The sequence below is a fragment of the Bubalus kerabau genome, chromosome 1, assembly GCF_029407905.1.
Source record: "Bubalus kerabau isolate K-KA32 ecotype Philippines breed swamp buffalo chromosome 1, PCC_UOA_SB_1v2, whole genome shotgun sequence".
In the NCBI taxonomy this organism is placed as follows: domain Eukaryota; kingdom Metazoa; phylum Chordata; class Mammalia; order Artiodactyla; family Bovidae; genus Bubalus; species Bubalus kerabau.
The window spans coordinates 7,927,061-7,952,371 of NC_073624.1; the positions used below are offsets into that span (position 1 = coordinate 7,927,061).

The window sequence follows — 25,311 nt, forward strand, 5'->3', positions numbered from 1 at the left end:
AAAAGAAAAGTCACAAGTAAATCAGTGGTTCCAGCTCTAAATCATAAGCTATGGCCTTTGTGTTCAAGACTGACTAACAGCGTATCTATTCACCTACTCTCGATGATCTCGGGACAGATTTCTGCAGCCTAGCTATTAGAAGCAAAGAGCAAGTTCTGTGCACTGAACAATTATTACTTTTTATTTTCATATTTTAGAGTTAGGAGTAAGTCTTGCTATAATCACCATCCCACTGTCAATAAATTCAAGTATGAAAGTGAAGTCGCTCAGTCGTGTCCGACTCTTTGTGGCCCCATGGACTGTAGCCTACCAGGCTCCTCTGTCCATGGGATTTTCCAGGCAATAGTACCGGAGTAGATTGCCATTTCCTTCTCCAGGGGATCTTCCCGACCCAGGGATCGAACCCGGGTCTCCCGCATTGTAGACAGACGCTTTACCGTCTGAGCCACCAGGGAAGTCCAAATTCAAGTATAGCAACACAATAAATAAATGCCAAGACACGGTTTTGGTGTCACAGACCACATGCTCTGATGCACACATTATTCATCTATCGCCCCCAAAAACTAAAATATGATTCAATGGCAGATCTGCTTGAAAGGCAGATGATTCAACCTTCACTGAACAAGTTTTCATGTTCATTGCATAAATTCCTCACGATATAATACACCGTAAAAATACCCCCCCCCCCCCACATATTCCCAGAATACTCTACCTTGCCTTTACAAGCAAAACTTTCCGACATAAAAAGCTTCAGGAGTATTTCCAAACATTACCTCTTCCAAGAGGAACAACTCAAAGGATTTGTATTATTAAACGTAACGTTTCACGTCCATTTCGTGAGAGCCAGCTCTCACGTCAACTCTTTGAAAACACGAAAATACGATTTTAAGTTATCCTAAACTTACTAGGTTATCCTAACAAGAGCTACCTGATGCGAGACACCTTGTCACCAGAACAAGTGTGATAACAGACACAAGTTTCTTGAGTCCGCATGACTTAGCCCCTCGGGGAAGACAGCACATCCTTTTCTCTCTGCATGCATTTCAACTCCCAGAATGCCTCAACGGGAGAGAGAACACCGGGCCCACCCTTTGTCAGGGGCAGTAGGAGGAAGAGAAGAAATTCGAGGAGTGCACAAAGGGTTTGGGCGTGGAAGTCCCGGTAGAACGGTCCGCCGAAGCAGGGGTCGCCTGAGACCAACTTAGATCCCGCTTGGCGCGCCTCAGGCTTCGCAGAGCAAGCTCCGGAGGGGACACTGTGGGAGGTTAAGTCTAACCTGAGAGGTTGCGGGCGCTTGCTACCGCGGGAACAAGCCTAGTTGCAGAGAATAGCCAACGCATAACTGCCACGCCAGGAGGGAAACGAGGAAACCTGCCGGAGAAGCGGTCGCCAGCAGGGCTGCGTCGCCAGGAAACCTGGCCAGGCGCCCCTCCCCTTCCGGCCGGCGCCGCTCGCCGGGCTTTCCTCCCACAGCGGCGCAGTATGTTTACGTCACGCCCGGATCTGTGAGGGACGCTCCGGCCGGAGGGCCATCTTGGTGGCGTCATGGCATCATGTTCTATTTAACGGTCACACTCAAGAGACTATTCTATTCTAAATGACTCCCCACAGAGGCTAACAGCTTCCGCCTCCTTGAAAGCACCAGATAGGAGGATGATCCCTCTAGAGCACCGGTTCTTGAGTTAATATAAGAATGAGTGTATGGAGAGGCAGGCAACAGCACGAACAGCCACGCTTCTAGAAGGTTCTGAGCAGTGCGCAGGGCAGCGGCAGAGGGAGTAGGAATGAACATGCGAAGGACCCGGGGTCACGAGACCGTTGGGTGGGCGGAGCCAGCGGCCGGGGAGGTTCTAGTCTGTTCTGCCTCGCGGCAGCCGCCCCCTTTACGCGGTCACGCTGAAGTAGCGCCCGGGCCTGGAATCGGGCCGCCGCCCTCGCCGCGCCCGCCGCCTCCCGCCACTGCTAAACTATGGACCCCCGCAAAGTGAGCGAGCTTCGAGCCTTCGTGAAAATGTGTAAGCAGGACCCGAGCGTTCTGCACACCGAGGAAATGCGCTTCCTGAGGGAGTGGGTGGAGAGGTGAGACCCGGGCCTGAGGACCGTTGGGGGGAGGGAAGAGGGACGGCCGGAGCGGGTGCTGGGCCCCGAGCTGGCGCGGAGTGGAGGAGCGGGGAGCTCGGCGGCGGGGCTCGCTCCCTGGAGGCCACCTCGAGGGGCTAATGGAGGATCGGGACGCTTAGATGGTTCAGAGGCACGGAAAGAAATGGCAGAGCTGGGTTCCCTGCACCCTGAGGTGGCCAGGGGTGTGTCTTCGTCGACATACGGAGATGCGGAGTGTTGCGGGGACCTGGACACTGTAGACGTGAGGCGGGGAGGGGGGAGGGCCGCAAGACGGCTCTTTAGCGTGGAGTTGTTTTTCTTGCCGTCTCTGGTGTCCTGTTGAGGTCGCAGTAACACAAAGCAACTCTTACACGCACTATGCTCTTAAAAATTAGTGTGGTTAATAAGTTACGGTTCAAGTGATAACTATGCGATTAAGATTCTAAGTGCGTAGAGTTATTTTGTGAATCACTTCTTGTCCTTTGGTAGTGGCAGTTCCATCACTTCAAACACTGTAAAAAAAATGATTTTTTAAGAACCCGCTTGTTAACACCGTCTGTTCTTGTTATCTGTAACTCCAGAGTACGTCGCTACGAGCGTGAAATTAATTGAACAGGCATTGTGCCAGATGCTAGCTATGAAACAGTATGAGAACAGTCTATTGAGTAATACAAATGAATAAACACAGAAACTCGTTTTGATATTTAGAGGTTAGTATTCTGCGTTTTGGAGGGGAACTTAAGGAAGAAAGGGAACCCTTCCCCGAGATCATTTTTTAAAATCAATACCTCTGGTGAGGAATTTGAAAGAGATGACATACAAAATTGCATCTCACGGTGATACGTAGCGACAGTACAAAGAAACGAGACCCTTAAAAGGTACTACCCTAAACACTGATCTGTTTGCTTCAGTAAGATTTTTATAGGGAAAGATGCACCAACGATTAGCCAACATTTGAAAGACTAATTCTTCCAATGAGCTTGTTGTAATGAAGAGATTTAAGTTCAAATCCATCAACGTTGTTTGTGGTGGGATAGTCTTTTTTTTTTTCTGTTTCAGTTTCTCAGTACTTGTTTACCCATACCAGTTTTCTCGCTACTGTAAGATTTCTGCTCCTGATATTTATGTAAAATTCTGAGCACACTTAAAGTTAGTTACTGTAGTAGTTTAGTAACAATTGTTAACAGGTAAGAATACTATTTTGCAAATTCTCCTTTTTGACAGAAAAAAGCCCATAAGAGTTGCAGTTAGATTTTCAGGACTAGAAACTGAGATCTAGATTTTAGTTGTTTATTGCATAACTTGATCCAAAAGTGTCACTTAAGGTATTTGTGTCCTTTCCTCTTATTATCCATTCTTTAGAGGAAGGAGCCTACAATTAGTCCAAGTTCTTAAAATTGCAGGAAAGGGGGACCTATACTGAAGAAAGCAAGCACTGGCATCAAAAGTGAACCGTATACCCAGTGGATACATGGTTTGTGCCACCACTAGAGGGGTAGAGAGGACCCTGGAGAAAAGTTAAAACATATCTGAGAACATTGTTGTAACTTATCCCGGAGAGCTGGTCGCTGTGTAAGAGAATTCTGATTTAAGGTCTGAAAAATACTCTTAAGGTGTCGTTTAAAAAAAAAATAACCTTGTGTCTTACTTGAATGTTTCCCATAGGTAATTCCAGTTTTTCTTTCTTGTTCTTTTTACATTTTTCTTTTGGTAGACTAAATTGTTGGCTTAAGTGTGGAACGAAGGGTCTTTTTTCTGATTCTGAACACACCTGATTCTGAACGTTTAAGTTGAGGTACTAACCTACAAGCTTTTGTTATTTGTTTCCATCTAAATTTAAACTTAAATGGTTGTGGTCTCTGAAGTGTTTTAATTCCTCTCTTTTCTGCTTTCATATCAGCCTTCTTAAAGCAGTCCAAGGTTATAGTAGATTGGGCTGAATGTGGAGACTTGGAAGGTCTAAGAATATTCCTAAACCTAATGCTACTTTAGGTTTCCATTTCAGGTTTTCCTCCACTCCAGTACTAAATTAGTCATGGATACCGGGACTTAGACAGTCTCTTTGCTTATTTGCCATAATTTCTACCATTATTTATACCTTTAAACTTCATTTAGTTTTAAGAATTTATAAGTTTAATATACTGGACAAAGAAATACGAAGAAAAAAATTTTGGCTCGGTAGCTAGTGGGAATTGGGGAGGCTACATTCTTTGCCAGAAATATGTTTTGGAATATTTTTGTTTCTCTAGAGGCAGAAGTGTTTTCTGATGCTCTTTTCTCCTATTTGACAACTCGGTCTACATTCTATCTTGTAGGTGCTTTTTATCCTTTAATTTTATGGTAATTTAAGATAAAAGGGAGTATCTTTGTATTCTGGTCTCCAGCACAATACATGGACTGTTGCTCTTCAGCAAATACTCTTTTTTTGTCTTTTTAAAAAATATATATATTTTATTGAAATACAGTTTCAGGTGCGCAGCAAGGTGATTCAGTTATACATATATTTTAAAATTATTTTCCATTATGTGTTAGTTGCTTGGTCGTGTCTGACTCTTCATGACCTCATGGACTGTGGCCCTTCAGGCTCCTCTGTCCATGGGATTCTCCAGGCAAGAATACTGGAGTGGGTTGCCATTTCCTTTTCCAATAGTTCTCTGTGCTATATAGTAAACTTTTGTTTCAGCAAATATTTTAAATGAAGTGAACCGAATGCATTTGTACTGTCAGTGAATTTAGAATATAGCACCCAGTTTTTTGTACATGTGTGTCAGTAACTATAGCAGAGTAGACTGAATGTTACCAAAGAGAATTATGACTGAAGTCTTCTGTGATCCCACATGAGAAGGTCTCTGCACTAGTCCTACGTAAACGCCTGTATTGACAAAGTCCAGTTTGCAATTTTGACAGGGAACTAGCTTGTTTTCAATCTTGGAAGCATAAAATAAAACTTGTGTACCTATAAATGGGTGTTACCTTCCAGTAGTTAACTAGAATTTGGAGTGTGAGAAATTCTAAATCTAGTTTATGAATAAACCCTCTTGGGTTTTCCTCCCAAGTGTTAAATTTTTTGGAAACTGTTTCTAGCTTGCAAACAGAATGCAAGTGTAGTATGAAGAACTTTTTTCCTGAACTATTTCCAACACTGTCCCCAGTGCCATTTGTGTGTTTTCTACAAACAAGGACTGTCCTTTGCAGTGCAGTCGTCAGCTCAGGAAGCTGATGCATTAATATTATCTAGTCTGCAGAATGACATGTTGCGCTTTGTCGTCATGTCTCTTTGTTCTGAAATAGTACTTCAGTCCTACTGATTTTCATGACCTTGGCAATTTTTAATATTATGAGCCAGTTGTTTTATAGAACTTATCTCAATTTGGGTTTGTCTGATCTTTCCTTAGGGTTAGATTTTGTTTACTACATTACTTGGCAGGACTGTTACCTTCCAAGGTTTTTTTTTTTTTTTTTTTAATTGGAGGCCAGTTACTTTACAATATTGCAGTGGTTTTTGCCATACTCTCCCAAGGTTTTAACATGAATTAAACTGTTAGGACTGTGTTTGGATGTCACCCTAAATACATTCTGGAATGCTGCATTTTGAAACTTACTTAGTTTAAGAATCCTAGTGTCTTCATTAAAATTTAACTGAAAAGAACTCATATTTGATTATTATGTTCTTTTGAAAAGTTATTTTTAAAGAATTTTGTCCTGTTTGTATGCTTGTTCCTTATCATTAAATCCCTTCACTCTGCTGAATTGCATGCTTAGTGTTTTGGATTGTGTAATGATTTAGTGATTGGTACACAGGAGCCATTTTTCATTATCAGTGTCAAAGATACTGAGTAATTGAAGATTCTTTTTGATACCTATCACATTAAATAGAATGGGAAAGGTGCACATTTAATTTTAGTTTTCTAAATATATTTTTTTCTCATCTTCCTCAAGCATGGGGGGTAAAATACCACCTGCTGCTCATAAAACTAAATTGGAAGAAAATACCAAGGTAAGTTATGAATTTCATTTGTATGTTTAGTGATAAAGTACTATAAGGTTTCTTAGGAATGTTTTTCACCTGCTGCCCTCAAATTACCACCCCTGATTTCTCCAAGAAATCACTTGGAAATATCTTGGTAAAATTTCTATTTTGCGGTCAAATCTCTGTAATCTGATTTGACACTTAGAATGTGGGGTTGAATATTCACTGTGTTGTAAAATAAGTGAGAATAAATGCTGGATGCATGTTATATGCATGAACTGGAAGTGGTAAGCTCTGTAATTGTAGGCATTTGCAGTCTTCATCATTTGGGGTGGGGGAGGGCAATGCCGCATGTCTTGCTGGATCTTACTTCCCCACTGAGGATGAAACCTGGCACTGCAGTGAATCCTAACCTTTGGGCCTCTGGGGTATTCCCGTTCATAATTATCATTTTTTAGCACGTAGTATAGTATTTTTGTAGGTACTTTATTAATATTTGGAAAGTAAATGGAAAAACAGCCCAAATTTGTTGCGCTCTATTTTTTCTGCCTACTACCTGAGGGATATTTCTGAGTGTGATTCAGGGTGTTGCTTTAGCATATTTGCCAAAAAGGTGTGTACAGTAGGGAGGTTGCTGGGGGAGGTTACTAGTAGCTAAAGTTTAGAGATGAGGGTGGGGGAAGAGTGCTCTCTAAAGAATTCTTTTTTCTCTTATTTTGTGCCTCTATGTCTAGAAGGTTTTCCCCCCTCAGAATTTTCTCGTTAGCTGTCTTAAATTGATAAGAAAATTTGCCGTTTTATTATTTAACGTTATCTTTGAAGGGTGAAATGAGAGAAGTAAAGGCTCCAGAAATAGTTAATTCTTTTTTTAGATGAGTCATTTGTCAGGTTTGGTAGATTCTGAGCCCTAGATAGGCTATTTTGCCATATGATAAATATGTATGAAGATAAAATTGTGTTTAATATGTATCTTTGCTAAAAACTTTATTTTGCAAAAGTAATGTGTTTGATTATGGAGAGTTGTGGACTGTAGTGCCTGGTAAGGGATAATATGTGGTATATCCACTTTATTAGCTTCCTAAAATCTTAACATTTTTAAAATTCTAAAACTCATTGTCTAAATGGTTTGGATAAGGGAGTGGACCTAAACTTAACTTAAAAAGAGCAATAAAAATAGAAAACTAAAAGTAGTTTACCAAACACAACAAGAAAGAACATTAACAACTGAAATGTAATGCATGTGAATAGTATATATATAAATCTGTATAAATTAATAGAATATATATTGGGTGTGTTATTAAATGCTGATAGCATTGTTTGCCTTCCCTTTGCTAGGAAGAAAAAACAGATAGTAAGAAGGCGGAGGAAAACATAAAGACAGACGAACCATCAAGTGAGGAAAGTGACCTGGGTGAGGAGACGGTAGTTAGTGTGTATTTGATAATATAATATGATCACTATAATATGATCCTGTGTTGATTTTTTGTACTAGATGACTAATCAGTGCTAATAGTAGTATAGCATGAACTACATATGAAACTTGAAGTTTTCTTCTAGTAGCCACATTTTAAAAATTAAAAACAGTTGAAATTAATTCAAATAATGGATTTAGACTAATATGTAAAATGTTATTAGCATTTCGACATGTGATCAGTGTGGAAAAATTATTAATGAGCTGTTTTTCCATTTTTCATACTGGGTCTTCACATTCAGAGTATTTAAGTATTTATAGTATATCTCAATGCAGATGTTATATTTTTGTTGGAAATACTTGATCAGTATTCAGACTTCATGAAATTTGTAAAAAAAAAAATTTGTAGAAAAAGTTGAGTCACATACCCAGGTTTTTCTAGATGTGTGTAAAAGTTTTCAAATAACTGAATCAAGTACCAAAAAATTGTTTTCCTTTAGTATCTGCATCTATGTTAGTAATATTGGTTCAGTTTAGAAGAATTGATGTGTCATGGGCCTGGGGTTTTATTTGGTTTTGTTTTTTCAGACTGCAGACTGATAAATTTCTTCATAAATTTGGAGGTCCTTTGAGACTATAAATATATACCCTAGTTATTAATTGGATAGTCTCTTAATTCATAGAACCTATGTAAAAGCTAAAAAAAATACTTAAAATTTTTAAAATTTCGAATTGGTTCTTGATCTTTGGTATGTTGGAAAGGGCTTGTTTGTGGGTTTAATCAGATCTTTTACTTATTGTAAAATATTTTTTAGTCTTAGAGTTTTATGAAAATTACCATGACTATAATAATTCCTACAAAATTAAGCATTTTGTGCTTGAATTAAGCTGGTGGCTCAGCAGGTAAAGAATCTGCCTGCAGTGAAGAAGATGAGAGTTCAGTTCAGTCCCTGGGTCGGAAAGATCCCCTGGAGGAGGAAATGGCAACCCACTCCAGTATTCTTGACTGGAGAATTCCATGGACAGAGGAGCCTGGTGGGCTATAGTCCATGGTGTTGCAGAGAGTCAGACACAACTGAGTGCACACACACACAAGCTCAGTTCCTGTTAAAAATTAATTAAAGTTTTTTTTGTTGGATGTGAATTCTGATTTCAGGTAGCTAACTTTAATTTCATTCTTTTTTGACTGTTTAGAGGAAACTGCTTTTATCAAATTCACTTTGCTAAATATGTTTCCTAATACTGTATCAGTAGTATGTGCTGTGCTAAGTCACTTCAGTTGTATCTGACCCTTTATGACCGTAGCCCTCCAGGCTCCTCTGTCCATGGGATTCTCCAGGCAAGGATACTGGAGTGGGTTGCCATGCCCTTCTCTAGGGGGTCTTTCTTACCCAGAGATTGAACCCAAATCTCTTTTGTCCTGCATTGGCAGGCGGGCTCTTTACCACAAGTGCCACCTGGGAAGCCCTGTCAGTAGTATACCTTTAGTTTAAAATTTATCCGTTCTGTTTTCAAAGACAGAAAATGGTAAAAAAATATTTTACCATGATTTACAAGAGTTTCACAGTAACTTGTGCTATCTGCGTAAAATTAAAAAAAAAACAAAAAGCATAGTGTGTTGGTATGTAGAACAGGGTATTTGCATTGATTCGGTTTGTTGACATTGACTAAAGCAGTCGTGTGTCTGTGTGTAATACGTACTAGGAATAGTGACTCTGCTCTTGGCAGGGTACCTACTACAATGTTATAACATACCTTACATTATGTGCCTGTTAAAATGAAATGTAATCTTACCAAAACAATAGGATTGTGTTTTGCAAGAAAATATTTTAGTATATCGGTTTAAATAAAACTAACAAAGTAAAATATTTAAGTTAACCTAGAGTAAAATGTTTCAGTTTATCAGTTACACAAGCCAAGGTTAATTAGTTTTTAATAGCCTCCTGTGGCCAGTGGCTACTATATTGGATAGCACAGCTCTTACTGGCATTTTCTTAACTTTGACAGAAATTGACAATGAAGGTGTGATTGAACCAGACACTGATGCACCTCAAGAAATGGGAGATGAAAATGTAGAGGTAAAGTCAATGGCTTGTTTTCTATTTGCTCTCAGGACTGTGAAAGCTTACCTGTTGCAGTTATCTTATGATGTGTTTCTCCTAGGAAAAGGGCATGTTAAATCTTACTCTGACTTAAGGCATCTAGGAAAGCATTTGTTACTTAAAATATTTGGGAAAACTCCCTGTATTTTTTATCATACTCTAACAAAATGCTTGTTTTCTGTTAACCTGTTTCAGTTTCACATCTGGTTGAACTGCTCTTGAAACCATAGAGTTCACCTCACATTTATTTCTACAAGTGAAATTGCCTGTTAATGGGATATCTAGTACCAGTTGTTTTCTAAAATGATTTTGTCACAGCACACTGTATTAATCTCAAGGTGGTGAAAATTGATTCTTGGGAGGCGGATCTTGAAAAAAACCTTTAGGTGTTACAGTGGTTAGTAGTATTCCAAAGATCGTAACACATTAACATGTATGGAGTATGTTTGCACAATTAAAATGGAGGAGGTAAGAAGTAAGGGGAAAATGCCTAGTAAGCTTTTTTGGGGGTTGATAATGAAATGGAGCTTGAGAAACAGTGTAATATACTAATCATAGCTTAAAAAATTGGTTCAGGCCCTCATCACTACTTAATATTGTCATATTTCAACATTGCCGTACTTACTTTGTAAAATGGTGGTGTTCATCTCAGTGTGTCTAGGTTTATAATACTTTGTATTTATCCTACTTGGGATTTACTAGGCATCTTAAATCCTAGGGTGGTTAACTTTTTTTTTTTAAGCTCTGGAGTATTTACAGCTAGTATCTCTTTCAAAAATGGCTTCTTTCCCATTCTCTCTACTATCACTCAGGAGCCGTAGTTAGACACGTTAGACCTTTTCATCATTAAGTTCCATCTCTTTAACACTGATGAATTATGTATGCTTTCTTTGTCTAATCAGCTGTTCTATCAAAGTTGGAATTTGAATGCTTGTTTTTCATTTTGATATTTTTGCTTTGATTTTTATTTTAAAGATGACTTGGTTATTTATAAGTGTCTTGCTCCTTACTCATTTTCAGATCTTGCCTTAATAGTCTCAAAACACATTAAATTTTTTTTATCACATTGTTTTGCTGGTCTTATTCTCCTGTAATTTTTCCTGATTCTTGCTCATTGAGGTACTTTGTTTATTGTGGTTCACGTGCGAGAGAGAGACTGTGTGTGTGGATGTTTTATGGAAAGTTTTTGAGGCCTAAATAGAAGGTGTGTTTCTCTGGAGAGGGATATGTTTGCTTCCATCAACACTCTGATTTGGTGCTACTGACTCAAGGGCCACTTTAAAATTTTCATGGTTTTTTCCTTGCATGTTTAACTACACAAGTAATGTGACTGTGGTTATGAATTTTCAGTGGAGATTTCTTTTTCTCCTCACTGCACAGCCCTCCTTCTTTGCACAGGTTTATGTTTGGAATAGGCGTTTGGGGTTCCCGACAGGTTCTGGAGGCTCTCTGAGCAGGCAGCATTCATTGTGTCACCTGAATCTAGACTTTGGTTCATGTGTCCTGCACTATCTTCAAAAACAGAATTGCAAGGTCACCAGGTTTGGTACCTTCTATAGTGTTAAAAGCAGATGGAGTGCCTGGCACCTGGCTGAATTTCATGTCTTCATTTAATCTTGTTCTTTGAGGGTTTCTACATTCTTAGGTCATAGATGGCTTTTGAAAGGTGTGCTTTAGACTTGTTCAGAGTATCGTGTGTACCATTTTGCTATAAACTGAAGGTATCTTTTTGCAAATTATCCTGGCTGTGCAGGATATTTTACTATCTGACAAGCATGTTTTCCTTTGTTCTTTTTAAAAGGGTTTTTTAGTTTGTCCAAAACTTGTATGAATTTTTGTTGGAATTGCTTTTAATTTATTGAGTAGCTTAGGGTTAGATTGATGCAGTCAATAGATTTTTCATGAGCATAGTGTTTATCTGTGTCCTTTAACAGAATTTTATCTCTCACCCCTTCCCCTCCCTTGAAAGTCTTGTGTGCTCTTAGAATGGTATCCTCTTCTGTTGTATTTTAGAATTGACTTTTACAGATGTGGAAGAACTCTGGGTTTATATTTTATGTAGCTTTTGTTTCTGAGAACTTCATTGAATTGTCATAGCAATAGGTATAAAGACAGCTTGGTATTTTCCTTCCAGTTTTTAAATCTGTCAAATCATTTTCTTAATGAATTAGCCAGCATATTTTATAGTGATGGTGATAGAGTGGATTTTTGTTTGTTAAATTGCTTCTTGTAGGACATTTGCTAATCTTTGTAGTGTCAACATCTTGTACAGTGTCTTGTTCTGTCTAGTATAGGTGCTCATGGATGGTTATTGGACCAAAAGAATGAGACATTTTTCTTGTGAAGATTCAACCCTCTTAGGAACTAACTTTTTCACTTGTGAGGAGACTGGGTTTTATAGTACAGGCATGCCTCCAAGATATTGTGAGTTAGGTTTCAGACCCTTAGGATAAAGTGAGTCACACAAATTTTTTTGTGCATATAAGAAGTTTTCTTGACACTATACTGTAGTCTGTTAAGTGTGCCATAGCATTATGTCTTTAAAAATGTGCATACCTTAATTTAAAAGTACTTTATTGCTAAAAAAAATTGGCCATCTGAGGCTTCAGCAAGTCATAGTAGTAACATCACAGATCACCATAGCAAATACAACACAAAGTGAGCAAGTGCTGTTGGAAAAACACCTCCTGTAGACTCCGAGGGTTGCCAGAAACCCTCAGTTTGTAAAAGGTGTAATGTTTTTTTGCAAAGTACAATTTTAAAAAAGCTATGCCTGTACTTGTGAATAACTAGAAAAGATTTGAAAAAAAACTAGGGTGGGAAAAACCTGCTCTGATCGGGATGGAGGGAAGCAAAAATCATGTCTAGGGCAGAGTATAGGGAGTGAAATGTATTGTTTAGTATGAAAGATTAAAATGTATCCTGTAAAAAATAAAAAATAAAAATAAAATGTATCCTGTATAATTTCTTACTAATTATTTATCATAATTATCCTCTCTATTCCCTGAAGACCAGAGTCGAATGAATGAAAATGGGAGTTGTGATTACTACACCCCTAAGAAAATCCAAATTGTTTCCTCTTTCTCTTTGCTTTTCTACTGAGTTGATCTTCAATTTCCCCCTAGATAACTGAGGAGATGATGGATCAGGCAAATGATAAAAAAGTGGCTGCCATTGATGCCCTAAATGATGGTGAGTGTTGTTGTTTTTTTTTCTCTTTGCTATATTTCTGTAGTAGTCTGAATATTCTCTTCTGCTGCAGTAACTGTTAATAATGGGAAAGTGAAAGGGAATTTAAATTTTTTGAGTATTTTGTGCTGGAGAAGAAAGTGTCCTGTTCTCCATTCAGCTCTTGCCCATTGATAGAGAAGCTGAAATGAGCACTCAAGTATCATTATCTTGCCTCAGAGTGTAGACAGATCCTGATTGTCACTCCAAGACTGGGCTTTCCTGACTATAGTTTAGTGTTTTTCCCCTGACAAGAGGCTTTTAAAAGGTGGATGACTTCACCCCGAAGGGTATTAGATCAGTGAGCCTCAACTTTTTACATAGTAAAACCCTTGACAAATACTGTCCATTGACATAACAGTCTTGTTCTAGTCTCTGCATGTTAGAACCTCTTCAGAAAATCCTATCAGAATGGGAGAGTGCTGATAGTATTAAGTATATTGTTTAATTACTTAAAATGTATAACAACAAATTATTAACTGGGTGCTGAGCAGACCCCTTGAGAACTGTGGTGTAGTGCCACAGTGCCATTGCTGAATAGATGCTGTTGGATAATGCTGTTGTGATTTGGACTTCATCGACTCAGATGACTAAAGTTTTATTTTAAATGGTTTCCACGCCATCAGGGAAGGCCCTAGAATGAGTTCAGTACTGACTGTTATTCAGGTTCCTTTTTACTATTGCAGTTACCTTAATCGGTTGTCTACCTGAAACGTCTCTGTTGCTTTTTGTTCACTGTTCCTAGGTTATTCGTACTTAGAACTTGTTTTTATTGTTACACACTCCTTTGCTTGTAACCTGCAATTAACTTTTGCATACATTTTGAAGATAATTATAGCATTAGACCTGCTAGAGTCAGATCCCATATTTGCCGTCCCAGCCTTGTTCTCTTTTTGACTATTAATCTTCCATTTTCACTTTCCTTCACTGTTCCTTTACTTGTGCTTTACTGCTTCTGTATAAAGGTCTTCTTCACCTATTTCAACTTTTAATTTGTACCCAGCAATTTGTCCCAGCTACTTCTCTTCCTGACCATTCCTTTTCCACAATAATCTTTTCTTAATTGCCCTGCCCCCTAGGATTTCTGTTTGCCTAGCAGAATGAGGAGTGGTTAGATTCTAGATATATTTTAAAAGTAGAGACAGAGGGGTTTTGGTTTCAGATTGTGCAGTCAAGAATAACTGCAAGAACTGGGGCTTGAGGGTAGATCAGCAGTTTCCACACTGCAACCTCATGTTTTTATAGAGTTGGTGGAACAGAGCCACACCCATTTATGTTTTGTTGGAGGCTGCTTTCCCACTAAAACTGCAGAGCTGAATAGTTAGATTGTTAGTCTGCAAAGCCTGAAAATTATTAAATGGCCCTTTCTAGAAAATGTTGCTGACCTCTAAACTAGACTGAACGAAGGAGCCATTTAGTTTATAAAGTCAAAATCTTTGTCTCTAATATATTTACTTGTGTTATCCTATTATATATATAAAAAGTGTTTAGTTGAGAATGTAGGGTAGGGGAATAGATTTGGAGATGGGGTAGGAATTAAGAGTTTCATTTTGAACGTGGTAGATGTGAATTGCTTGTTAGACATCCAAATCTAATTTCTAATAGACATTTGTAGGAGTAACTGATAAGACAGAACATTTTTCTGCATTGTTTCATGAGTTCTGTTAAGGTCCTTAACACTTGAGTTAACTGGGTAAAGATTTTTCATAGTGAATTGTGGCCTTTACTTTAAAACTGTTTGTTTTGTCTCACTGGTTTCCTGTGTATTATGTTTATTTATTAACTGACTTGACTGAAGGTACTAATAAACAAAAGAAGCAACTATGAGAATGGGATACTGAAAATGAATTTAAAATACGGATATGGTCTCTCGTCAGTTCTAGTCCACCCCCCCGCCCTTTTTTTTGGCTTGTGAACCATCTCTGCTATGTATAGTTTATTGGTCTCTGATATGTTTAGTTTTTTTTTTTTTAATTTCTATATCAGCCTCATGAATGTAGTATGGGTACTTTTTTGTAAGTTTAATTTTATCCTTTTAATGGATAGAAGAAAATTAATTAATGGAATAAAATTGCCTTAGCCTTTGATTTTATCTTAATTTAAAAAGTCAGTAAGTCCTACCAAGAGCGTGGTATTCTGATATTTTTAAGGGGGGTTGTGTTCCCCAAAATTATCTCTTGTCTTGGGTGACTTACAGTATAGGTCTAGTAAAGATTTGCTTTGAAGAGCTACTTTTGTGTATTAATTTAGAAACTAGTCTTCTATTGGACTAAAAGGGGAATGTGAAAGGCTAATAAAAGAGATAAACAGTTAATATTTTTTATCCACTATTTCTCAATAAACTTGTTTCACTTTAGGTGAACTACAGAAAGCCATTGACTTGTTCACAGATGCCATTAAGCTAAATCCTCGTTTGGCTATTCTGTATGCCAAGAGAGCCAGGTGAGAAATCTAAATAAAAGAGCTAATTTCTGCTTATTTGTTTAGATAGAATTGCTTCTGTGGCAATCCTAAAGATGTTATTGTTTGAAATGAATACTTTTTAATACCAAACTTGTTTTTTAGTGTCTTCATCAAATTACAGAAGCCAAATGCTGCCATCCGAGACTGTGACAGAGCTATTGAAATAAATCCTGATTCAGCTCAGCCATACAAGTGGCGAGGGAAAGCGCACAGGTAAATAACAGAACCTAGTTATTTTCAGAGCTCTTTAAATTTAAAATCTGGTATTTTAATATACCTTCTTTTTATTTAAAAAAAAGAAACCTAATGTGGTACATGCCTAATATGTAAAACTGAGAGACTCTATGTCATAAGGAACAAGTAAGAAAATAAGAATTCTTTTCACTTCTTCCATTCAGTGAATATCAGTGTTAACATCTTTGGCCACATGTAGCCAAGGATTTTTCTCAAAGTTATCTCTAAGAAAAGAGAGTAACTTTATATCAGTGTCTTACAAACTTTCTCTTATTTTAAGACTTTGTCATTGTAACTTAACATTAAACAACCAGTATATTATGGAAGAAGGAATACAGCAACTTGCAACTACTTCAATCACTGCTCGGTAACATGAACTATCAGATAAAGGGGAAAATAAATGAATTTCACCCAGATTAGTAATCAGACCTGAAAGCAAAGTTTAATATGTGGATAAGTCTTTGTGGTTTGGGACCTATTGTATTAAGTGACTCAGTAAAGTAGCTCTAATGATTATGAAGACAATGTTAAAGATACAGGTAAAAGATTGGAAAATTGTTATTAATGCTCTCTGGGTATACGAAAGGTCATGCATTGCTGTAGATTGTCTTGAAGACCCCATTTGTCTTTGAGCACTTCTTTGTCTTCTGGTACAAGAACTCATTCTGTACTTTGACTTGGAATAGACCATTTCTTTAAGAAATCATGGTTTGTTTTAGTGGGACTATTTTGTGGAAAACTGAAGTTTGGCCACTAGGTATGTTTATTGTTTCCAGGATATCATCACTGTCATTTCAGTTAACTTAAATAATGTTCTTGGGGTGAAAAGTTTAAAAATTTTGAGTATATACTGACATTTTCAATTAAAATTCAGCATTAAATGTTTTCCCTTTTGTATTTTTTGACAGTATTCTCCTAGAATCATGCCTTAAAAAATAATACACCCTCTAAGTGGGGTTTTGTTTATTTTTTTTGGTAGTTTTTTCTTATCCTTAGAATACATCTCACTTAAGATATAGTCAAAATACTATTTTAAAAATTACTTGCGTAAATTTTTCCTGCATGGTTAATGTTGTCAATGTGATAAACAAGTAGCCTCTTTTTATTTCTGTTTGTGTTCAGGGTTAGGGCTTGCTTTATTTCTGTCGTTTCTTATTTGAGTATGTGAAACACTTGCATGTTTAAAGAGTCAAAACTGAGTTAATAGGTATACCCAGAGAAGTCTCATTTCCATTGCTATCCTCTACTCCATTTGGAGAATCCCATGGACGGAGGAGCCTGGTGGGCTACAGTCCATGGGGTTGCAAAGAGTCGGACACAACTGAGCGACTTCATTCACTCACTCACCAAACTTTAGTTTCTTATTCATCTTCTATTTTAAATAAAATGTGTACGCATGTATTGTTTCTTATCGCATATAGAAAGTAGCATGTTAAATACACATCATGTTAACTGTTTTTTGTTTCTTTGTTTTTGAGAGGCAAGGGCTCATGTTCACCACATATGGGAGGCCTGTTGGGGAGAAGGTGGCAGGTGGCACAGCCACCTTATACAGCATGCCATACTGGTCCACTGTCAGACCAGTGATGGCCTCGGCTCCATTGCCCCCCAGGCTGTCTCTGGCTCCTGCCTGGCTCTGCCCGGCCACCACAACCCTTGGGGACCATTCAGAGGCATCACTGGAGGGTGTGTGGTTAGTTGAGCAGCTGGTGGTTCTCCCCATATCCTTGTTGGTCACGGGGAGGTCTCTTTTTTTGGTGGAAGGCATTCCTGACTCCTCTCATGAACAGATTTCATACTGCTTTGTGGTGTTCCTGGATCCTGGAAAGGGTCGGCTTACTCCTTGGGGCGTCAGAAGGGGCGGCTTTGTGACTGCCTTGCACCCCTCTGTGCTGTTGGCTGGAGCACCCACATCTGAGCTTCCAGTGGGGCTTCTGAGCAGCTGTAATAAGAAGCAGTGCCCTCCCCACTGGCTTGGGAGCCAGCCCATCTTAACGGCGCTCCCTGGGCTCCTCCTGCTGGTTCCGGAGCCGCTACATCAGCTACCGCCGCCATCCCTAGCCCCAGAGCCACCCCACACCCCTTAACTCTGTTTTTGATGAGTTGAAAGTTGTGGCTCTACATAATTTTTTAAAATATATTCTGAATTAAAAAGAAATTTTTTTAAAGTTTTTAAACATTTTTTAGTAAAACAGCTTCCCAGTTACCATAGAGGAAATAAACTCATACTAAATTTTTATAGAGTGGAAATGTAATAATTAAATTAGTTCATGAAAATTTGTAGTTCATTATCTAACTTAAACCTCTTCTGTTACAGTCCTTTTTTTATAAGAAAGACACTGTGCTACATAAATGAATATGGATAAAGGCCTCCAGAAATGACTTTAAATCTGTTTCAGACTTCTGGGCCATTGGGAAGAAGCTGCCCATGATCTTGCCCTTGCCTGTAAGCTGGATTATGATGAAGATGCTAGTGCAGTGCTGAAGGAAGTTCAACCAAGGGTATGTTAAAGTAAAGGAAGGGAAAGTCATTACGGTGATACTCCTTGGCTCTGTTACTTAACCCTTGGCAGTAAATTTACTGCAGATGCAAAGAAACGACCATTAGAAGTTATAATCTGTAATCACTTAAATTTGTGTTGAATTCAGGAACTCTCATTGAGTTTTCATGCTTTAATTTCTCATGCAGTTATTTACAGCAAGCTCTGCAGGCCTGCAAAGTTAGAACCAGAAAGTTAGAAATGGTAAAGGGGGCATCAACTTTATAGCAAAGGAGAAAACAGAAAATCTAAAAAATGTGACCCAAGATTGAGTCTGGTCTATCTGTATTTCTGTCTAAAATTGTTAGTTAAAATAACTTAGTGTATCTATATGGCAAATCTTTCCTTTTGTGTGAAATTCCACTCTGAAGAATTTACTCTCAAAGACTTGAAGATAGTGGAAGTTTTATTAAATTTAATCTGTCAGATGATTTGATTTTCTTTCTTTTTGTAACAGGGCTAAATTAACAGGGTTACTGAGTGAAATATTCTAGAACACAAAGTTTTTAAATAATCATGAAGAAGCTAAAGTAACAGTTGAATATGAATCTTACATTTCTATTCTATGAATAAATGCTAGATTCCAAGTATTTGACAAGTACTGTGTACTAGTGCCTGGCTGATTCTTATAGTTAAAACTAACATACTTCTCTTCCTTGCCCCTTCATTTGATTGATGAGGAAAACTTAAGTATAATTAAACTATGGGAAATAACTGCTATATGTGTTCCCAGTCTCTGCCTTCCCATGGCAGGTATCGGGCAAGAATTGTCATGCAATCTGACATCTGTTTATCATCTTTGCACTAGTTAATTGTTTGAAATTTTTAACACTCCTCTAACTTCAAATCCCAGCCTCTTTTCTCTGGGTCACAGTTGATAAGCCTCTGCTGTGCTTAGTCACTCAGTCGTGTCCTACTCAAAATTTTTAGACCCTGTGGACTGTAGCCCGCCAGGCTCCTCCCTCCATGGGAATTCTCCAGGCAAGCATACTGGAGTGGGTTGCCATGTCCTCCTCCAGGGAATCTTCCCAGCCCAGGATTCGAACCCAGTTCTCCTGCATTGCATTCTTTACCATCTGAGCCACCAGGGAAGCCCAAAAATACTGGAGTTGGTATCCTGTCCCTTCTCCAGGGGATCTTCCCGATCCAGGAATCGAGCTGGGGTCTCCTACGTTGCGGGCAGATTCTTTACCAGCTGAGCTGCCAGGGAAGCCCACACCTCATCACTGAGGTTCTAAGTCTCCCTGCTTGGTCATGGTAGCTCTAAGAAGATCTGCCTGCACGTGAACTGTAGCTGCCCAAACATGGTTGCCTCTTCACACCCTTTAATGGTGGCCTCATTAACCCAAAATTTATCCACCGTCTCCTTGTGCCTGAGTTAGGTCTTTTTCTGTAAGATAAACCTAATTTTTCAGAACTGTGTGTTAAGTTTACTCTTTCCCCAAAGAAAAATAATTCTTTAACAAAACCATTGATTTGTGTTGACCTTATTCCATTTTCAGAGAAGACGTTTTTCTGTGACTGTTTCTTTCCTAGGCCCAGAAAATTGCTGAACATCGGAGAAAGTATGAGCGAAAACGTGAAGAGCGTGAGATCAAAGAAAGAATAGAAAGGGTTAAGAAGGCTCGGGAAGAACATGAGAGAGCCCAGAGGGTAAGATTTCTGTACCTAAACCATTAAAGAGAAATATAGTAGATTAGACTTTTTTGGATATCATTCTAATGCCTGGCCTTTTTAAAATAAAAAGAGCTGGCTGCAGTTCTATAGGATAGTGATACTACTTAAAAGGAGGTTTTCCTTCCCTTCATTGCTTAGTCTTCAAGTTTTTAAGTGAGTTTTTATAGCACCAATTTATATCCTTGCTTGTGTTCTCCTAAAATCAAGACTTCTTCCTGGCCAGGTAATTAATTTAAAACTTGGCAGTGTTATTTGCTTTGTTTAGAATGCATGCCCTGATATTTTAAGTTTTATAAACCTTCTGTTTTGGTAGTGAATTCATAGCTATTTAAAATTGACTCATTACTTCTTAGTTTTAGTTCCAAGTCACAGATACTACTTAAAATCATTACCAAAAGTTACGCTAGGTTGCTTCAGTCATGTCCCGACTCGCTGAGACCCTGTGGACTACTGTAGCCTGCCAGGCTCCTCTGTCCATGGGATTCTCCAGGCAAGAATACTGGAGTGGGTTGCCGTGCCCTCCTCCAGGGGATCTTCCCGACCCAGAGTTTGAACCTGCTCTTACGTCTACTGCATTGGCAGGCGGGTTCTTTACCACTAGCTTCCACCTGGGAAGCCCACCAAAAGTAATAACTTCCTCATTGAGAATCCAACTAAAAATTGGTTTTTTGAGGAATGGGTTGTTGTCTTTAGCCCAATATTGCCTTTTGAAACTTGTCATTCTTGTACGTCTTCTAGCGAGTTTATTTTACAGTTTTTTCATGGTTTGTATGGATAAGGTAGGCATGGACAGCAGACTTCTTAACTATGTAATTTATTTCCTTTTCATATTAAAGGAGGAAGAAGCCAGAAGACAATCAGGATCTCAGTATGGCTCTTTTCCAGGTATTTTGAAAGAAAAATTAAAATTCCTAATATTGTAGATAATTGGGGATTATTCTCATTTTGGGGCTCAGGTGTGTATATTGTATTTAGTACCATTAGTCCCTGGGAAAGTTTCATTCTTGGTAAAATTTTGTTATTGGAAATACAGTATATTATTTTCCTACAAGCCTTGAATAGTAGCAGTGAAAGTGTTAGTCACTCAGTGGTGTCCAACTCTTTGCAACCCCATGGACTGAAGCCCTCCAGGCTCCTTCTGTTCATAGGATTCTCCAGGCAAGAGTACTGGAGTGGGTTGCCATTCCCTTCTCAAGGGGATCTTCCTGACCCAGGGATCAAACCTGGGTCTCCTACATTGCAGGCAGGTTCTTTAGCTTCTTTACTGTCTGAGCCACCAGCAGAGGCCTCTGCAATACAGGTAGAAGAGCTGTTAAAAGGTACTCAGTATATTTTTGGATACTTTCTGAATTGAGGCAGTGTGACGTTTATGTAAAGATGAAGAGTTTTTTTTTAGTTTGTCATTGTAATGGGGAATCGGCAGCTTCCAAGTAACTAGCTTTCTTCTGAAGGGTTATAGAGGCAGCTACACACCACCTCTCTACTTAGAATTTACATGATCAGAGGCTAGAAAAGGTAGCTGCTGTTGTGAAAGGTCATGTGCCGGCAACTGAAAAGGGGTGGGGATGACTTGAAGCAAAAGCAAGAAAATAAATTTTAGCTCATGGCTTACTTTTTGTTTATAATACCTCATATCAGGTTCCTTATTTTAGAAAATGACCACTAATGTGGGCTAGCACTTGAGATAATTTTTTGTTTGCTGGGCTTTATTACATAGATTTGACAAGCAGACTGGCTCACTGTTGTTGCCTTGGGTCAGTAATTTTTGTGGAGACTAGTTAAGTCACAGCAGCATAGGAAGCTAGAAGTTGTTCTCAGGTCTCCTTATCTGATTAGGTCTCCTTACCTGTGATTGTTAGTTATTTATGGGCATGTTTGAATTGTTGAGACAGATGGAAATCACTTTGTTGTATATATTTCTTCTTTAGAGTAGCTTTACTTAAAATGACTTGATCCATAGAATATGTTAATGTTACCTGTATTTCTCTCTAGGATGTCCCTATATTATTATAGTGTGTTAATTGTGATTTTAGAATATCTCCAGTGAATGTAAAGATTTATGGTAGTGAAAAATGGAGTAGAAAAATTTGAGTTTATAATCTAAAAATATACTAGAATTAGATTGTTTTTTGTTAGAACTTTTTTTTCACTTTCAGAAATTTTGATGCAATTTGGGTGAAGATTTAAAAATCCATAGGCTTTTTTTTTTCCCCCTTAAATTTTGGCCACGTTGTGTGGCTTAAAGGATCTCAGTTCCCTGACCAGGGATTGAACCCAGGCCACGGCAATGAAGACATCAAATTCTAACCACTAGATCACCAGGGAACTTCCAAAAATCCACAACTTTTTATAACATGTATTTAGGGTAGTTCTTGAAGGAATAACTGCTTAGAAGAATATTGCTTTTAAGAAGAAAAAAACACGAATTAACTTTAAATTGAAACAGATGAATAATATTAAAGACTGAGAAGATGACTTATTAACACTTTTTAATTTTATTTCTTCTCTTTTAAAAAATACTTATTTTTAATTGGAGGATGATTGCTTTACAATATTGTATCAGTTTCTGCCATATGTCAACATTGGTGTGTGTTCTGTCACTTTGCTACTTCATGGATTACAGCCCACCAGGCTCCTCTGTCCATCAGATTTCCCATGCGAATACCGGAGTGGGTTGCCATTTCCTTCTCCAATATCAACATTAGACTTTTTAATTTTATAATATTAGCTTTCTCTATAGTTTTGTTACTAGGGAAAAAGTATTTACAGCCTTATTTTTAAAGAGAAAATGTGATGATAAAAATTACGTCTTGTATCATCCAGTTTGAATGTTCAGACTATTTAGTGTTCAGCAGCATCCTTGTTCTTTGTGCATGCATATGTGTTTTATCAGAAGGAAATAATATACTCTCAGACTACTTGGGAATATGGTTGGTGTCTATACAGATCTCTCATTTATTCTTGCAGGCGGCTTTCCTGGGGGAATGCCTGGTAATTTTCCTGGAGGAATGCCTGGAATGGCAGGGGGAATGCCTGGAATGCCGGGAATGCCTGGCCTCAATGAAATTCTTAGTGATCCAGAGGTCCTTGCAGCCATGCAGGTAAGACTTGGAAGAACAAAGTTGAACTTTATATCATTAAAGCATTTCTTTCAAATATTAAGGTTACTCTGATAGCCATATTTTACTGAGCTGAATTATGTAGTCGTGACATTCATTTTCTGTTTTTCAGAATGAGTAGTTTAAGTTTTTAAAAAGCAGTCTATAGGGAATACTCTGCAATAGTTGGTAATTATATCCAGTTGTCCTTTTCTTTCTATCAAAATTGTATACCTTTTTTTTCAGTTGTCTTGAGTGACATAGTTGAGTTTGACTTTGAAGTGCGCATTAATAATATTTATGCTTCAGGGGCTTGTCCAAATCTGAGTTGATTTAGCCATGAGGAAGGTTGGAGGAGGATTGCTTTCAGTGTTGTGTCGGTTTCTGCCTTTTATCAGAACTATAGGTCTAAGAGATAGGATTTAGGATAATAAAATTGATGACCCATAGAATATTTTTTTAATACTACATATACCTTTCTTTGCAGGATCCAGAAGTTATGGTGGCCTTCCAGGATGTGGCCCAGAACCCGGCAAATATGTCAAAATATCAGAGCAACCCAAAGGTTATGAATCTCATCAGTAAATTGTCGGCCAAATTTGGAGGTCAAGCATAATGCCCTTCTGACATAAAGCCCTGCTGGAGGAAAAGCAACTTAAATCACCTAATGGATGTTGCAATAATACAAACCAGTGTACCTCTGACCTTCTCATGAAGAAAGCTGGGGTGCTTTGAAGATAATCCCTACCCCTTTGCCCCAAATGCAGCTGAAAACATTTTACAGCAGTTTGCCATTAGGGTATTCATTCAGATAATGTTTTCCTACTAGAAATTTAAAACTTTAAGCAATTTTTAAACCTTAAAAATATTTAAAATTAAAAAGGTGTATTAACCCCTACATTTTTCTTTACTAATGATTTTGATTTTTTCCTTTGAATTAATTAGGCAAGTAAGATACATCAGTGTGGAAGATTTATTGTTACAAGTTTGAGTGAAATAAAGATTTGTTAGTGGGAGGCAAATAACAGCATTTAAATAGATAAAGTTTGAATTGGACATATGGTTACTGAGGCATTTTGATTTGTCTTTTTAATTGCTTTGTTGTTACCATCTTAAATGATCTGCTTCTGGAACTCTTGGGACCACCAGTATTGCAGTAGGACCTGGGGAGGGACTGGAAGTACTTGGCAGGGCAGCAGCTGTCTTACTACATTTTATATCACATGTCCCCTTGTGCACATGCAGTTAAATCTTACACTGTGGTGAAGGGATGGTTTTTATAATGCTGCAGTAAAATTGGATTACTTAGCTCTGTTCTTGTCTGATACCTAAAATAAATTGTTTCGTATTTCCACATAGGGGAAATAAGGGAATGTTTTCCTTTCTGTATTTCTGTGTTTAAAAATGTCCTTTTCACATCAGAAAATGCCCAGTTCTTTGTCCGCTTTTTCTGCTCGTTTTCACAGTTTTTTCCTCCTACTCTTCTTGGGCTAAAGATGGTCCTTTTTCACGAATATCACTGCTGTCATCATTCATAGCATAATTATACAGGCATATTTAACGCTGGGTTTAATATTTAATACAGTGACAATGTAGGGTAATACCCATAATAGCTTCAGTTTCTTACCTGGCGAAGAGATTTCATATTTAAGTGTTAGATTTTCTCTTTGATGAAATCGTAACATATCAAAGGGCCTTGGAAGAAGGGATTCCCTTTGATGTTTGGTCTCCTACTTAGGTCATACCTATTGCAGTTTGAGTTTATCTTGTAGTATTAATCTTTGGAGAAGTTTGAATTAATTGATACACAGAGAGGGAAACTTGACTTCCTAATCACTGAAGAATTAATGAGATTCATGATGATTCTTCATTGTGAAGTTGTCAGCATTGTGAAAGATTCATTGTTCTATTCAGTTTTTAAATACTGCAACTCTCTTTACTCCCCTTCCCTCTCTTCCAAGGATAAAGAAAATGATTTTCTGTTGTACATCCAATTCTTACATTAAATGAGACTTAAGTCCAAGCACTGTAACAGGAATTGCTAGGTTTCTACTTACTATCTTTCAAAGTAAAGTGCCAGTGTTTAACAGAAATTTCAAGGGATGAGACCCCCTATACTTTGCTTATTTGAGGAATCGGAGCAGTGAAGTAAACTCCATGGAACACATTTCTGAAATCATAAGTTAATTCAGGTTCTCACCCTTTGCTGTATACAAGCAAATAGAAATGCATCAATGAAGTGAGAAAAAACTGCTGATTGAGCATGCGTTTGAAACCCTTTAGAAATACTCAGCGTATAAACCTGAATTTGAGCTTGCTGATGCTCTTTTTGTTAACGTGTGTTCTCCATTCTCAAAATCTCCAGTGTTTGTGCTGTGAGTACCTCAGGACCAGCTACTGCTGGATTTTTTATTTGATTTATACATTACCTAAGTATGTTCTAACATAAGTGGGTAAAAGTAAAATTGTTTTCCTGAAAATGTATCCT

The 25,311-nt window shown here is 38.1% G+C and overlaps 2 protein-coding genes across 3 annotated transcripts in view; one reads left to right on the plus strand and one right to left on the minus strand.

Moving 5' to 3' along the window:
* The window catches only part of XPNPEP3 (X-prolyl aminopeptidase 3), a 44,326-nt gene extending 42,719 nt beyond the window's left edge, over positions 1-1,607 (minus strand). The window contains exon 1 of one of the 2 annotated variants that reach the window (XM_055566514.1): positions 1,277-1,607. In XM_055566514.1, coding sequence (XP_055422489.1) covers positions 1,277-1,547 — 271 coding nt within the window. In that variant the 5' untranslated portion in view covers positions 1,548-1,607. The remainder of the gene's footprint in view (positions 1-1,276) is intronic. The other variant, XM_055566507.1, reaches the window with a different exon arrangement.
* A 3-nt stretch (positions 1,608-1,610) lies between these two features.
* ST13 (ST13 Hsp70 interacting protein) lies at positions 1,611-24,191 on the plus strand. The gene is made up of 12 exons (XM_055566523.1): positions 1,611-2,079; positions 6,040-6,097; positions 7,406-7,481; positions 9,489-9,559; positions 12,709-12,775; positions 15,169-15,253; positions 15,377-15,487; positions 17,908-18,010; positions 19,585-19,701; positions 20,562-20,610; positions 22,693-22,826; positions 23,311-24,191. The coding sequence occupies exons 1-12, from the start codon at positions 1,970-1,972 to the stop codon at positions 23,437-23,439; spliced, it is 1,110 nt and encodes a 369-aa protein (XP_055422498.1). The 5' UTR covers positions 1,611-1,969; the 3' UTR covers positions 23,440-24,191.
* The last annotated feature ends 1,120 nt before the right edge of the window (positions 24,192-25,311 follow it).

Bases quoted from the DNA above. Each gene is read 5' to 3' on its own strand.
- ST13 (XM_055566523.1), top strand. From the start codon at position 1,970: ATGGACCCCCGCAAAGTGAGCGAGCTTCGAGCCTTCGTGAAAATGTGT. The intron at 6,098-7,405 runs GTAAGTTATGAA...TCCCTTTGCTAG, and splicing joins AATTGGAAGAAAATACCAAG to GAAGAAAAAACAGATAGTAA. The intron at 9,560-12,708 runs GTAAAGTCAATG...ATTTCCCCCTAG, and splicing joins TGGGAGATGAAAATGTAGAG to ATAACTGAGGAGATGATGGA.